The following is a 15,988-nucleotide window of genomic DNA, read 5'->3' as shown; positions in this document are numbered from 1 at the left end:
GTAGCTCAAACGCACTAATTGAAGTCTTAGCCACCAGATCCTTTTACATTAAAGAAGGAAATATCTGCCGAGGACATCAGAGTTTTCCCACAGCCTTTCTGCAAGTGGCCATAGGCTGTCCACTTTCCATCTGAACATCAAGAAGAAGAAGCAGGAAGAAAGCAGAATTGAATGTCTCATCTGAAGGATGGATATTTCCTTTGCTAATCGCTAAAGCTACCAAGACAATTAGCCCTAATGGTCAAAACAAAAAAAAATACATTTGTTATTAGTACCACTGAAACAATTAAATCTGTTTAATTAAATTAACAATTAAATACTGCTACAATTAAATCTATATTTCTCAAGCCATTTACTAAGATGTAGGCCATCAAAAGTAAAATAAGTGTGTCTTAAAGTGTTCTTAGCATATACAAATGAATGCTGTCTCAAGGCATAAATGAACTCCTTAACATTTAGCTGGAAAATTGCTTGGTTAATCTCTAACATGTTTTGTTCATTTTTTGGCCTATGGAAGGACCATTAGTTATTTCAGAATGTCTTGGCCTCTTTCCATCTGCGAGCCCTCATTTATTCTTTTGAAATTTGTAGCCTTCACAAGCTCAGCATCTGCAATATCACAGACAATGAATTACTGTGGCTACAAGTCTCTGGATTAAAAAATCCTCCTCCGTAAGAACATTTCTTGCAGAAATGGGATTTGTTCTGAGGAAGCACAATTGTCAAAAAAAAAAAAAAAGGTTTCAAAGATAACAGCTCTTTCCTTTTTCTTTTTTTCTTTAAATGAACAAGGGAGTACTGATGCCGGGGACTTGCTCTTTAAATAAATGGAATCTTTCTCTCCTCTCTTGGCAACGGGCAGGAGTATTCTTGTGCTGTATGACAAGGCTCGCTAGCCAGTGCTATATTTATCTTGTAGCTGTACACACATTTGCAAAAGGTCGCTCAATAAGAAAAAGGCAATGATCCAAGGGAGTTTAAACTGAAGAAAGTTTCTTCCACCATAGTCTAACGTTTGGGTTGGCTTAAAGGCAAGGCTACATACTTTTGGAAGCTCAGAAAATATAATTACTGATATGAAACAAAAAGTTCCCTGAGTTTTCTGTGGAAAGATCAGGACTTTGTCAAGGAGGAAAAATATCTTTGATAAAATGGAGTTAAATAAGTGCCCAAGTGCATCAGTAGAAGAGGATCAAAGACAAGGGGATGGGGAGGATGCTACTGCTGATGCTGGCAATTGTGTTGTCAGTGAAGAGCTGGATCTGGTACAAATGTATCTTACCTGTTTACCGGACACCTACATGAAAGCTAAATTCACCCTGACAGCATACCTGGCATGCTGGTTAGTTCTGAAACTCTGCAAGGTAAGAGATTTAGTACTAATATATTGGCATTAATAGTTAACTTCCTGAATGCTGAGAAGACAAAGTGAGCAAAGCCACAATGCTGTAGAATCTGATAGTCTGAAAGGATAGCTATGTGTACAGTAGAGTCATCTTAATAGCATCTTAGTAAAAGGAGAATGCAAGTATTTACAGTGTATTCAGATGGCTGTATTCAGAAATGCATGCTGCTTACAACTGAAAAGCACATAGGGAATACTATTTTAGCACTGTGAGTCGCAGTACACTGATCAACAGTTGCTACCCAACTTTCCAACATACTTTATCGAACAGATGGAAGGACTCAGAGGTACTGTATATTAAAGCTAGCCTTTGCACGAGAGGGGGAATCACATTGTAACCCTCTAAAAATACAGAATTCCTCTCTTTATGCCATCAGACACTATCACTTTACCAGCTAAAACTGAATGGATAGGAGAGGGGCCACCTTGGATTTGATAACAGTGTAAGAAGCTGCCTGTTTCTAGTGGTATTACTGTTTGCTTTTCTTTCCATTTTGTGCTTAGTAGCACACCATAAGTGTAATTCAAACAGAATGAATCGTTAATTCACACTTCATTCATTTACAACCTAACAAGCCTTATAAATTGTAAGCTCCAAACGCGGTAGTAACAGAACTGTGGTATTCGGGAACATTACTGTGGAATGTCAAAGTGAATCAGCGATGACTTCATCATATGATTTTGTAAAGAATTTGTGGTTTGTGCTCCTCTACTAAACATATACTCACTGTAATTTATTGTATGTGGATGTGATACCCACTGATAAATTGTAGAACCGTGTAATGAATTGCATTATTTCTTCCTATCCTTCCAGAAATTTACACTGTCACTTAGACCTAGGACAGGTGATATTCAGTCCTGCACAACTGATGATTTCAGGTCAGATATTTTGTGATTCTTGGGGGTTAGACACAAAGCTACAACAATAAAGTTTTAGTTCAGGAAGGTGATGCTTAAAACACTGGACTACAATTCAGGACATCTGGGTTTAATTCCAGCTTTGCCATAGACTTCCTGTTTGGCCTTGGGAAAATCACTTTGGCTCAGATTTTTAAAGGTATTTAGAAATGAGTATTTAGAAAGGTGTTGCAACCAGAGCACAACAACAATGCCTAATTGCCTCTACAAATCTGGGCCTTACTCTCTGTGCCTCATCCCCCCATCTGTAAAATGAGGAAAATCCACTTTCTTTCTCTGGTCTATTTAGATTGTAAGCACTTCAGGGCTGGATTGTCTTTCTATTTATATAGTGTCTAGTAGAATGGGGCGTTGACCCGGTTGAAGTTTCTAGGCATTACCACATCACAAGTAATACATCAACATACTTTGTAACATTTGTATCCATTTCTATTCATAAAAATATTCTTCTACTCTACTAACATGTCACATTGAGAAAACAGAATGTCCTGACAGAATTTAATATGCCCTGGGACTGTAATCCTTTGGAAAATGTTCACGCTTCTAATAAATAGAAAAAGATTAGGACTATGTCCAACATTTTGTTTTGTTTGGTTTGGTTTGTTCTCTTACAGAACAAAACAAGAGCAGAGGGGTGTAAGTCTATCATAAATGTACCCTGGGCTCCGATGACTGTAATATGAGCATCTCACAACACCCCAGTGAGCTAGTGAAGTACTATTAGCCGCATTTTATTGATAAAAGTTAGTTAACATAGCTATGCTGGTCAGGGATGTGAAAAAAAAAAATCACACCCTGGACTGACGTAACTATGCCAAGCTAACCCCCAGTGCACACACAGCTATGGAAGAATGCTTTCATCAACGTAGCTATGGTTGCACGGGGAGCTGGTGTTCCTACACCAATGGGAAAACCCCATCTATTGGTGTAGGCTGTGTTGCCACTACGGGGTTATGCTGGTATAGCTACAGAGATGTAGCTATGCTGCATAGTGTCTGTAGTGAAGATATGCCATGAGACACAGATAGGCCAAATGACTTGTCTAGGGCAGTGGTCTCCAAACTTTTTTGATCGTGCACCCCATCACTAAAAAAATTTTGAGCACGCTGAAGGGAAAAAAAAAAAAAAGGCGGTCGGCCTCCCGCCGAACTGCCCAAGAAAAAAAAAAAGCTGCTCGGACTCCTGCCCGAACTGACGAAGCAAACAAACAAAAAAAGTGCTCCTCCTGCCGCACACCCCCCAGGATCCTCTTGCACGCCCCCTGGGATGCATGCACCCCACTTTGGAGACCACTGGTCTAGGGTTACACAGGAAGTCTCTGGAACATGAGGGAATTGAACCTGGGTATCCAGAGCCCCCAGCTAGTGCGCTAACCATTGGAACATCCGTTGTTCCTGGGTAGGTGAATGATAGTGACAAAAGATTGGTTATATGACTGTGAGGAACTGGCCAGGTCCCTTCACTTTTCATTTCCAGACATTTTAACATTTGGGAAGCAGTAGAATTTTTCTACCTAAAAGTAGGTTTTTTTGGTGGGGGTGTTAACTGGACTCCACTGAAATATATTTTACTTAACTCTGAGGAATGAAGACCAAGATTTTCAAAAGCACTTTGGGTGCCCAACTTGAGACAACTTAAAGGGGCCAGATTTTCAGAAAGTGCTGAGATCCCACCCTCTGAAAATCAGGCCCTTTTAAGGTGCCTCACATTAGGCAGCTTAAATTATATCACTAACTCCAGGGTTACTACTTTGACCAAGATATTCAGTATTTAATAAAACATTAGGGTCTAACCAGCCTGATTAGGTACATTTATAACTCTCAGCCATTCATATCTGCCTCCAAGATTCTTGTTTTGTGGAGGGGAGGGCAGAGCTGACCCCTTATGATCCATCTTGCTTTAATTATTACCAATACTTCTTGCTTTAATTTGGGCCAGAAATACCATAACAGACATTGTGATATTCCCACACTTGATCTTCTGGGTGGAACCAGGAGGTGCAGAGAGGCAAAGCAATGAAAATGAAAAATAATGGAGAGCAAATTTGAACACATTGAAACCTACCGAAAGGCTTGGTTCAAGTTCATTTCCCATTCTGGGCAGAGGTTCAGGCCAATTTTTTTATGAGCAGTGTAAATCATTGAACGTGTGCCTGGAAGTTCAACTTCTCCTCCCCCCCCCCCAAGATATTTAATATTCAGCAAGCCGTGTCTCAGGTCCAGCTCCAATCCACAACCAATATGTTCATAGAGCACAGGCCGTGCAAAGGTGATATCCAGAACTAGTATGAAACATCCTTTATAAAGGCAGGGAATGAGCTAGCCAGAAAAGCCAACAACATCCACTTTATATAGCCACATTTCCTAATACTGACACCCCTAAAAAAAAACAAAATCTTTGTGCTCAGGAAAGCTGGTCTATGAAGCAGACTTTATAGATATAAGAGAATTCTCAAATGATGGCAGCAGCCAAAAATATGCATTTTCTTTCCTTTGCATTATTAACTTAGGCCCATTTCCTGCAATGAGCTCCGCACAGGCAGACCCCATTACCACTGGGGCTCTGTGAAGGAAGATAGGTCTGCCTGCATGGACCGCGTTGCAGGATCACTTCTGTGACTTTAAATAAGTACAAAATACTGTCTACAATTGTAAATCACTAACATAGTACACACCTAGCCTTAAAAAAAAAAAAAACTATAGACAATTTAAAACAAGGTGGGTGAAGTAATAACTTTTATTGTTCCAACTTCTGTTGCTGGGAAGGAGAAGCTTAAAATGAATTGGGAAGTCAACAATTGGCAGGCAGTAGGCTGCGTTATAACTTCTTGTAATGAGCCATACAACCAGTCTCCGTCAAGTGCATGGTTTTTCGTGTCTAGCAGAGTTAAGAATTTAAGGTCCCAGGCTCATCTTTTGAAGGTGTTGTGGAAGTTTCCTTTTAGGACAAGGATTAAGGATATGTCTACACTGTAATTAAAAACCTGCAGCTGGCCCATGCCAGCTGACTCGGGCTCAGGCTTCATTTTAGCTGACCTCCTAGAGCATGTGTGAAGCCCTTATGCTTAACAGTCTGTCCCACCATGTATTTAACTTGGACACTCTGGTTAGCTTCTCCAGACCTTAGTAAGAGCTCTGTGAAGCTTGAAAGCATGTCCCTTTTACCAACAGAAGTTGGTCCAATAAAAGATGTCACCTCACCCACCTGGTCTCTCATATCAGCTACAAAACTGCAAACAATTTAAAACAAAGTATTTTAAAATAATTTCCTTCTGTACTTACTGCCAGCACATGATTGGAAGGTTCTATGCTTTTCCTGGACGGGTTGATAGCATTACAGACACCTAATCTTAGGAGCTCCATTTCTTCCGCTTTGCTGGGTGTGATAATGGCACACTTCTGCCAGAAGAAACACTGAACTAGTCTTGATAGGGCATAAAACCTATCTGGTGATGTTTTAAGTGCAATTATTTGTGATGTCTTTAAAATAAAGAGTTGTTATTTGTCCATACTTGATGAAAGTGGGCAAATATAGCAGCATTTAAGGCACGAAAGCAGCATAAAAATGCTGGAGGACCCCATCAAGTGGCCCTTCTCCAGATTTATATTGGGTTAATGTCACTGATTTAAAGAACAAGTGTAAATCTCTGAAGGGAAGACAGAGGAAGATGCTCAAATAAGCAGTTGTGAATTCAGGCTCTGTATTATGATGTTTGGAAATTTGCACATGTGCTAAGGAAGAATGCTGCATAATCCAATGAAGAAGCCACTCCTCTTCAGTGAAATCTAGCTTCCAATCACACCCAGCCAGGCTCCAATGAAATGAACTTGGTGTGTAATAATGCAGCTAATAGCATAAGGAAGTGCAAGCTGTCCCTCCGTCTTGAACGTTGTGAGATCTAACAGGTGCATACAGAGCATTTGCCTCACCAGATGAAATGGGAAAACAAGCCCCTCTAACTCTCAGCTTCACTCTTGAATAGACTCGGGGAATACCTACAGTCAATGTATGCGGAGTTGTAGCCATGTTGGTCTCAGGATATTAAAGAGACAAGGTGGGGGAAGTAATATTACCTCACCCACCTTGTCTTTATAGAATCAATATAGAATTTTAGGCAATGTCACCATTTTGATTATGCTAAGTCCACATAGCCTGTCTTTTTGATCATACCAAGAGAAAATGGAAGTCATCTCCATCTTGAGATCCTCTTTAAACTTATTTAGCAAAAGGTAAAGATTACAGCATTGGGCATCAGAAAACCTACCTGGGATAGAGGAATCTAAACGACTTCCCATGGTTAAGGCACAGGATCTGGAGTCAGGCAACACTGGCTCTATATGCAGCTGTAGTGAAATCTTCCTGTGTGGTCTAAATCTATGCCTCAGTTTTCCCATCTAGAAAATGGTGATGATATGATGTGCCCCCGAGAAGTGTTGCAATGCTAAATTCAGTACTAAGGCACTTTCAGATCCTTGAGTAGAAACACAACAGAAATGCAAAGTATTATTAAATAAGCCCTTGGCTTACAAAATAGGAGGAGACAAACTTAGGAGGTGTGGCCTCACTTTTGGAAACTACAGAAGCAGCTGACCATGAGTACATTTGACTTTTTAGCCTTTTCCCATAGTAAGACACTTTACTCCTACAAGGAGGACTAAATGCTTTACTAAAGAACATTAATTGTATAAGAATTAAACTCCCATTCCTTGACCCATTTGGGTCTTCCTGCAGAGCTAAGTTTAAAAGGACAAGAAAAAACTTATAGTATGTGGAAACATTTTAAAAATGTTTCTTTGGGCCAAAGCAGACCGACAGCTTTTGTGCTCTCACAGAAAGTTTAGGGGTGGGGCAGGCAGAGGGGACTAGTGTTGTTTCCAAGTAAAAACGTTTTCTTTTTTATATTAGTTGCTATAATATCATTTATAAAATGGCACTCACTGTTTTGACACCCAACTTTCCTGCATAAAATGAAGGTTCAGTCATTCTTTGCTTTTACAGACAGCTGCTACTCTAATCATTCCTCACTTCAGTTATGTTCCTGAAGAGACCTTATATATTCACAGTAGTAAAAAATGCCTAAATGAAAGTGCATAAAAAGTGAATATCAATGCATAGGAAACAGGGCCCTGCTTGGGAATTTGGTCATACAGTGCTGGCAACCCAAGACTTGTGACTTGATGGTAAAGTCCCAGCTCCTGAAGCCAAGGGATTACATAAGAATCTTGGCTTTCACTTAAAAAAAGGAAAAATAAAGAAAAAAAAGTTTCTAGCTCTCCTGGCTGTGGAGGAAAGCTTGGAACTATGACACCTAAAGCTCTAGAAACAAAAAGGCAAATAGAAGTACCCCCCCAAATTTTAAAATCTCATGATTTTTGAATGGTTGGCATTGGCAATAATCGTGTAAGTGGTTTAAAGTCTGGGCCAAATATGGAAAGCTAATCCCAGCTCATCTGCTTCTGCACTTTGGGTTTTTTCACCTACCCAATCTGAGTGAAAAATACTGGAATACATTTGTACAGGACTCTGAAAAACTTAAACCATTTCAGAAATTAATTAGAGACCCTACACCGACGTCATAAAATGCAGACACAATTTAGCAGGAAGTGAAGAACAGCATGCTAAGCTCAATGTGCAGGGGAATTTATATCAGCAGAATGTAAAGGGAGCAATGGACGAGCTCTTGAAACAAATAAAAAAATCAAATTGGTGCTGCTGGAAGCAGGCCAAGACACCAGGGCACACTTGTACAAAAGGAGTCCTGGGATCTTTGATGATCAGTGTGATACGGTTTTTCATGTCATTCAAAAGACAGCATTTCCAACAATTTAGTGTCCCATAGCACCATATTGCGTTAATAGTGCCTTAAAGAGAAGAGAGCCATCTTTTGAATCACCACCACTTCCTGCAGCATCTAGGTATTCCTGGAAGGGTCTAATACAGCCTGGGACAGAACAGCATGATAGCCCAAGGTAGCAATATCTGCAATCATAGTACAAGTGAAGCTATTCTCATGGTATTTCCAGTCTAGCTGAAGCCAGCAAGCATGGGAAATATTGACAAACAGCTTGTTCTCATGGGTTTTTTAGCCTAGTTGCCAACACCAGGAGATTGGTACAAGATCATAGATTCATAGAATCATAGAATATCAGGGTTGGAAGGGACCTCAAGAGGTCATCTAGTCCAACCGCCTGCTCAAAGCAGGACCAATTCCCAACTAAATCATCCCAGCCAGGGCTTTGTCAAGCCTGACCTTAAAACCCTCTAAGGAAGGAGATTCCACCACCTCCCTAGGTAACCCATTCCAGTGCTTCACCACTCTCCTAGTGAAAAAGTTTTTCCTAATATCCAACCTAAACCTCCCCCACTGCAACTTGAGACCATTACTCCTTGTTCTGTCATCTGGTACCACTGAGAACAGTGTAGATCCATCCTCTTTGGAACCCCCTTTCAGATAGTTGAAAGCAGCTATCAAATCCCCCCTCATTCTTCTCTTCTGCAGACTAAACAATCTCAGTTCCCCCAGCCTCTCCTCATAAGTCATGTGCTCCAGCCCCCTAATGATTTTTGTTGCCCTCCGCTGGACTCTTTCCAATTTTTCCACATCCTTCTTGTAGTGTGGGGCCCAAAACTGGACACAGTACTCCAAATGAGGCCTCACCAATGTCGAATAGAGGGGAATGATCACATCCCTCGATCTGCTGGCAATGCCCCTACTTATACAGCCCAAAATGCCGTTAGCCTTCTTGGCAACAAGGGCACACTGTTGACTCATATCCAGCTTCTCGTCCACTGTCACCCCTAGGTCCTTTTCTGCAGAACTGCTACCTAGCCATTCGGTCCCTAGTCTGTAGCAGTGCATGGGATTCTTCCGTCCTAAGTGCAGGACTCTGCACTTGTCCTTGTTGAACCTCATCTTTTGGCCCAATCCTCTAATTTGTCAAGGTCCCTCTGTATCCTATCTCTACCCTCCAGCATATTTACCACTCCTCCCAGTTTAATGTCATCTGCAAACTTGCTGAGAGTGCAGTCCACGCCATCCTCTGGATCATTAATGAAGATATTGAACAAAACCGGCCCCAGAGCACTCTGCTTGATACTGGCTGCCAACTATACATGGAGCCATTGATCACTACCCGTTGAGCCCGACGATCTAGCCAGCTTTCTATCCACCTTATAGTCCATTCATCCAGTCCATACTTCTTTAACTTGCCGGCAAGAATACTGTGGGAGACCGTATCAAAAGCTTTGCTAAAGTCAAGGAATAACACGTCCACTGCTTTCCCCTCATCCGCAGAGCCAGTTATCTCATCATAGAAGGCAATTAGGTTAGTCAGGCATGACTTGCCCTTGGTGAATCCATGCTGAATGTTCCTGATCACTTTCCTCTCCTCAAAGTGCTTCAGAATTGATTCCTTGAGGACCTGCTCCATGATTTTTCCAGGTACTGAGGTGAGGCTGACTGGCCTGTAGTTCCCCGGATCCTCCTTCCCTTTTTTAAAGATGGGCACTACATTAGCCTTTTTCCAGTCATCTGGGACCTCCCCCATTGCCATGAGTTTTCAAAGATAATGGCCAATGGCTCTGCAATCACATCCACCAACTCCTTTAGCATCCTTGGATGCAGTGCATCCGGCCCCATGGACTTGTGCTCGTCCAGTTTTTCTAAATAGTCCCGAACCACTTCTTTCTCCACAGAGGACCAGTCACCTCCTCCCCATACTGTGCTGCCCAGTGCAGCAGTCTGGGAGCTGACCTTGTTCGTGAAGACAGAGGCAAAAAAAGCATTGAGTACATTAGCTTTTTCCACATCCTCTGTCACTAGGTTGCCTCCCTCATTCAGTAACAGGCCCACACTTTCCTTGACTTTCTTCTTGTTGCTAACATACCTGAAGAAACCCTTCTTGTTACTCTTAACATCTCTTGCTAACTGCAACTCCAAGTGTGATTTGGCCTTCCTGATTTCACTCCTGCATGCCTGAGCAATATTTTTATACTCCTCCCTGGTCATTTGTCCAATCTTCCACTTCTTGTAAGCTTCTTTTTTGTGTTTAAGATCAACAAGGATTTCACTGTTAAGCCAAGCTGGTCCCATGCTATATTTACTATTCTTTCTACACATCGGGATGGTTTGTTCCTGCAACCTCATTAAGGATTCTTTAAAATACAGCCAGCTCTCCTGGACTCCTTTCCCCCTCATGTTATTCTCCCAGGGGATCCTGCCCATCAGTTCCCTGAGGGAGTCAAAGTCTGCTTTTCTGAAGTCCAGGGTCTGTATTCTGCTGCTCTTCTTTCTTCCTTGTGTCAGGATCCTGAACTCAACCATCTCATGGTCACTGCCTCCCAGGTTCCCAACCACTTTTGCTTCCCCTACTAATTCTTCCCTGTTTGTGAGCAGCAGGTCAAGAAGAGCTCTACCCCTAGTTGGTTCCTCCAGCACTTGCACCAGGAAATTGTCCCCTACACTTTCCAAAAACTTCCTGGATTGTCTGTGCACTGCTGTATTGCTCTCCCAGCAGATATCAGGGTGATTAAAGTCTCCCATGAGAACCAGGGCCTGCAATCTAGTAACTTCTGTTAGTTGCCAGAAGAAAGCCTCATTCACCTCATCCCCCTAGTCTGGTGGTCTATAGCAGACTCCCACCATGATATCACCCTTGTTGCTCAGACTTCTAAACTTAATCCAGAGACCCGCAGGTTTTTCTGCAGTTTCATACCAGAGCTCTGAGCAGTCATACTCCTCTCTTACATACAATGCAACTCCCACATCTTTTCTGACCTGCCTATCCTTCCTGAACAGTTTATATCCATCTGTAGTGGGGTGGACACCCACTCCTGCCTGGGAAGGTTTAAAGTAGTCTGCCCCAGCGTGTGGGGCTGTGGAAGAAAAGACCTGGGCTGATTGGGGGAAGCAGCTGCAGCTGGGCCACGCCCCAATCAGAGCCCAGCTGGCCCTATTAAGGCCGGGGCAGCCCAAAGCTCAGAAGTCTCTCTCTGCCTTCAGAAGGAGAAGGGCCTGGCTGTAGGGAGCTAAGACAGAGTACCTGGATAGGGAAAGGCTGGAGAGCTCCAGCCTGGAAAGCTCCAGGCTGTGGCCTAGTATTAGGCCAAGGGGTACTGGGGGTTGCAGAGGGTAACCCAGGTGTAGGCCAAAGCAACAGGTCCAAACCCTCCTTGCCAGTGATGAGTAGGCTGATACTGCAGTCTGCCCCAGGCGTGGAGCTAGATGATGACTGGCAGTAGCCTGATACTGAGGTGAGGTGGGGTTAGTGGGTGGGGGTTCCCCTGGGAGGGGAGACCCAGTGTGTGTAGGTACTGCCAGGGGGCAGCACCCAGAGCAAGGGGTCCTGGGAGGGACATGGGAGCCAGTAGGAGGACAAGGTGGATCACTGGCCTGCAGAGGGTGCTTTGGGCTGGATTGAGCTGATTCCCTGAAGAGACCAGCAGGAGGCACTGCAGGGGTGAGTCAACCTCTTATACTATCCATGACAGTACTCCAGTCATGTGAGTTATCCCACCAAGTCTCTGTTATTCCAGTCACATCATAGTTCCTTGACTGTGCCAGGACTTCCAGTTCTCCCTGCTTGTTTCCCAGGCTTTTTGCATTTGTGTATAGATGAGTATCTGAAGTGGAACTCTATGGGTTGCCTATCACTGTTCTCTACTCATATGCTATATGAGGGGATATTCCAAGACAAACTTGAAGTACAGTCTGTGACGACAGGTAGCCTTACTGGAAGGGAGAAAGAAGATAGATGATTTGATGATCAACAATTAAAAGAGGATGGATGGACTTGTGGTTAAGGCACTAGAGTTCTGTGTTCCGCTTCTGGCACTGCCACTGATTTCTTGAGTGACCTTAAGCAAATAATTTAATCTCTGCCTCAGTTCCCTATCTGCAAGATGGGGGCAGTACTTCCTTTCTCCCACTCTTACTCTCATTTTAGACTGTATAGCTGTTTGGGTAGGAGAATGTGTCGATGTGTACATACAGTGCCTAGCACAATAGGGAGCCCATGCTTGGTTGGGGGCTCTAGGTATAATACAATGAGCAGGAGTAGAAATATAAAGGATGCTTACCTGTTAGCAAGGAGGAGGAAGTGGAATTTAGACAAAGTTTTTAATTCAGGTTACTGGGGCAAAAGTCGTCTAATACTTAAGGCGGAATTTCTTAGGACAACATATAGAGGGGAGGAAGAAGGGTGATGAAAGGAGGCTTTAGCAACAGTGTATTGCATGTTCTTTTGGCTAAATTGTAAGCTCTGAGAATACCAAAACCAGGTGTGTAAGACTGATAACAGGGATGTGCTGTATGGGTAGGATGTGAGAGATTACAGGAGGTGTCGCTATACCACTAGGGAGAAGTCAGTGTCATGGAAGGTCAAACAAATCAGAATTTGCATAATGTACAACTTGGAAATAGTTTCAGCAATAAGCTTATGGAAAAAGGTGACTTCAGTGGGAGCAAGACTGAACCTCTCCTTGCTTGAGAAAAAGGTTAGCTACAGAATATATTATACTTGCCAACTTGGACAGGCTAAGTTTGAAACTCAAGATGTGACTGACTGCTATAGTGTACTGAAACAAAATCTGCAGAATCGAAAGGTTGTTTTTCAAGCCTCATTTATTTTCAAAATATGCAATCCTTGGGGAGGTGGATACTTTACAGGAAGTTGCTTGTTGTTTTTTGCAGAATATCAGAATTAGACTTGTATAAATTGGCTTTTAAAAAAGTGTAACATTGCTGTGATAATGGTAAACCGTAGTCAACAAAGGAAACTATTTCAAAAGGCAATGGAAACAGAGAAAAATAAATGAAAAAAGCAGATAGCTTTGAAAGCTGCTTTAAGTAGGGTTACCATACGTCCGGATTTTCCCGGACATGTCCGGCTTTTGGGGGCTCAAATCCCCGTCCGGGGGGAAATCCCCCAAAGCCGGGCATGTCCGGGAAAATCGGGAGGCTCGGCCGGGGCCTCTTTGTGCGGGGCCGGGGGCATGGTGCCCGGCCGGGAGCCGGGCCCGCGGGGCCGGGAGCCGGGCCCGCGGGGCCGGGAGCCGGGCCCGCGGGGCCCGGGAGCCGGGAGCCGGGCCCGCGGGGCTGGGAGCCGGGAGCCGGGCCGGGGTCGGGGAGCCGGGCTGCGGGGCTGGGAGCCGGGGGGTGCGCTGGGGGTGGTTGGCCAGGGCCCGAGCCGACCCAGGCTGGAGCCGCCGGGGGCCAGCCTGGGCCGCGCCTCCTTCTCCCTCCCCCCCCCCTTCCCTTACCTGCTTCAAGCAGGGGAGGGGGCGGAGACTTTGGGAGGGGGCGGAGTTGGGGCGGGGGCGGGGCTGGGGGCGGGGCCGGGCCCCCCGGGAGTGTCCTCCATTAGGAGGCACAAAATATGGTAACCCTACTTTAAGCAAGTTTCAATGTTGTGGTTTTTTTGTTTTGTTTTTAATTTATCCCTGTAAAACTAGTTTGGTTTTAAATTGAATGAGGTATATTTATTTTTGGAGCTTCAGGAGTTGCATATAGAGATAATCTGCTTCCATGTCCTTCTCCCAAGATCCCACCTATTCTGCTTTTGCCCTTGTAGCTCTTTTTTGCCCTGGAATCTGCACAGAACTCATTGTATGATCAGGAGTTTAAGTGTGCTTGATAGGAGTTGATATTAAAACCCGGTGTTGATATCTGTAAAACGGGGAAGCTCTTCAGAGATAAACGGGACACCAACTACAGAGATGAGTGCAAAAACTAAAGGTGAACTGCAGAGGATCTTAAATACTGAGACACAAGCTGGGTGAAATGATCTTTTACTGAACCAACCCTTGTTGGTGGAAGATACAAACTTTTGAGCATCTGAGTTCTTCAGATCTGGACCCACATGGGTACAACACCACTTTAAATTATTTATGAAAATACAAAAATTCAGAACTATTTAAAATGGAATTATTACTTCATTTATGCTAAAATGAGTCACTAACAGTGAGGATCCTGTAAAAAAAAAAAAAAAAAAAAACTCACTCTTCAAAGATTTCCTTATTTCATTTAGTCACAATTTGATCCCATTGAGACAGCATGAAAATTTTGGCCCTGATCCCACAAACGTGTAAGCACAGGCATAACTTTGCTCACCTGAGTAATCCCACTGGGTTTATCCATGTGAGTGAAATAGTTATGCATAAGCTTAATTGTTTCCATGGTTTGGGCCTCTGTCTCATCCCAGACCCTAGGTTCATCTGAGGCACAGATGGAACCTGGATGAAAAATCTAGACATGTTGGAAAATGGAGACTGGGCAAAGAATATAAGGAATGGGGAAGGATCTCAGTGTTTAATAGAAAAACATTGGTGTTTTCCTTTAAGGGATCCATACGAGAGCTAGCCAAAATGTTTGTAATAAAACCTGTTGAAAGTGGAAAGTTTTTTGTTTTGTTTTTAATTTCCAGCCTAAAGTTTAGGGCATGTTCACCAAAGTTCATGAACTTTTCAGGAACCTTGGGCAAAATTTCAAGCAAGCGTGGGCTGATTTATGGTTTGGGTGAAAATCTGGATGGCTTTGACCCCAAGCCACAAAAAACATTTAGCGTTGTGTTCTAGCCTTCATTTGAAGCCAGAGCAAAATGGAACTCAAGGGTGGAACCCACACAAGCCAAAATTGATGCTTTGAAGCCCTGTGAGCTGAGTCTGCTCTGTTTCTGACAACTCTCACTAGCAGTGAGCTGCAAAGCAGGTCTAGTCTGGGATACATACGTAGTGAATGAAAGCTGTTAGCATTTCAGACCTGCTTAGTTTGAATGAGTTATATTCCAATCCCACAAGCTGATCAGTGCATCAAGCATGAGAGTCGATGGAACATAGAGGTCTGATCACGTGATGGAGCATAGAGGTCAGTTTATGTGGATCAGTTTGCAGAATCAAGGCCTGAGTGCTCTGTCTCTTATCAGTGGGTGTCCACAGAGGACAAAACTGCCATCGCTACTTCACTAATACTATGCTGGCAGTGTCAGTAGAAAGGCCAACTGCCTTCTTGCCCTTAGAAGTGATTCCCCAAAAAGATAAATGAGAGTTGAGACACTGGCATCATGCATGGGATAGCCATAGTCTATGCTGTGTTCATTCTATAGATATTGTTGTACTCAAATTGGCACCCTTTAAGGATTAAATTTGCTTTAATAGGTAAGATGACATTTCTTAAAAGCATAATTTTGTTGACATTTTGAGTATGGAAAAGCAGTCTCTTGAATGGGTCCTGGATGTTTTCCAGGTCCTTTCTGTTTTCTGGTATGCATCAATTCCCTTGATGTTCCCTACCAGGGCTAAAGCATTATAATCCTCTGGGTTGACAGGTTATACACCCAGAAGGGATGCCTCTGATCATATAATTGGCTCTCCAGTATAACACTGGCCATAGGATTTATTAAGACCTGTTTGAAGTAGAGCAGATCTTTTAGAAAAAATATCCAAACCAGATTTAAAAATTGCCAGTGATAGAGAACACACCCCTGTGGTTGGTCAATTATTCCAGTGACTAATTTCCCTCACTGTTACAATTTGACTTACTTTCAGTCTGCATTTATTTAGCTTCAACTTCCAGCCTTTGGGTCGTGTGTTATAGACCTGTTTGCTAGATTCAAAAGCCTATTATCAACTTTTTGTTCCCCATGTATGTACTTATACCAAGTCACCCCT

General features: G+C 43.2%; 1 protein-coding gene across 1 annotated transcript in view; it reads left to right on the top strand.

Moving 5' to 3' along the window:
- The first annotated feature begins 1,097 nt into the window (after nt 1-1,097).
- LOC128843202 (uncharacterized) overlaps nt 1,098-15,988 on the top strand; it is a 336,468-nt gene continuing 321,577 nt past the window's right edge. The window contains 1 exon segment of the mRNA XM_054039816.1: nt 1,098-1,364. Coding sequence (XP_053895791.1) covers nt 1,152-1,364 — 213 coding nt within the window. The 5' untranslated portion in view covers nt 1,098-1,151.

Source organism: Malaclemys terrapin, chromosome 9, assembly GCF_027887155.1.
Source record: "Malaclemys terrapin pileata isolate rMalTer1 chromosome 9, rMalTer1.hap1, whole genome shotgun sequence".
NCBI classification, from domain to species: Eukaryota; Metazoa; Chordata; order Testudines; family Emydidae; genus Malaclemys; species Malaclemys terrapin.
Note: the sequence above shows the minus strand (reverse complement) of the source record. Positions and strands in the feature narration are given on the sequence as shown.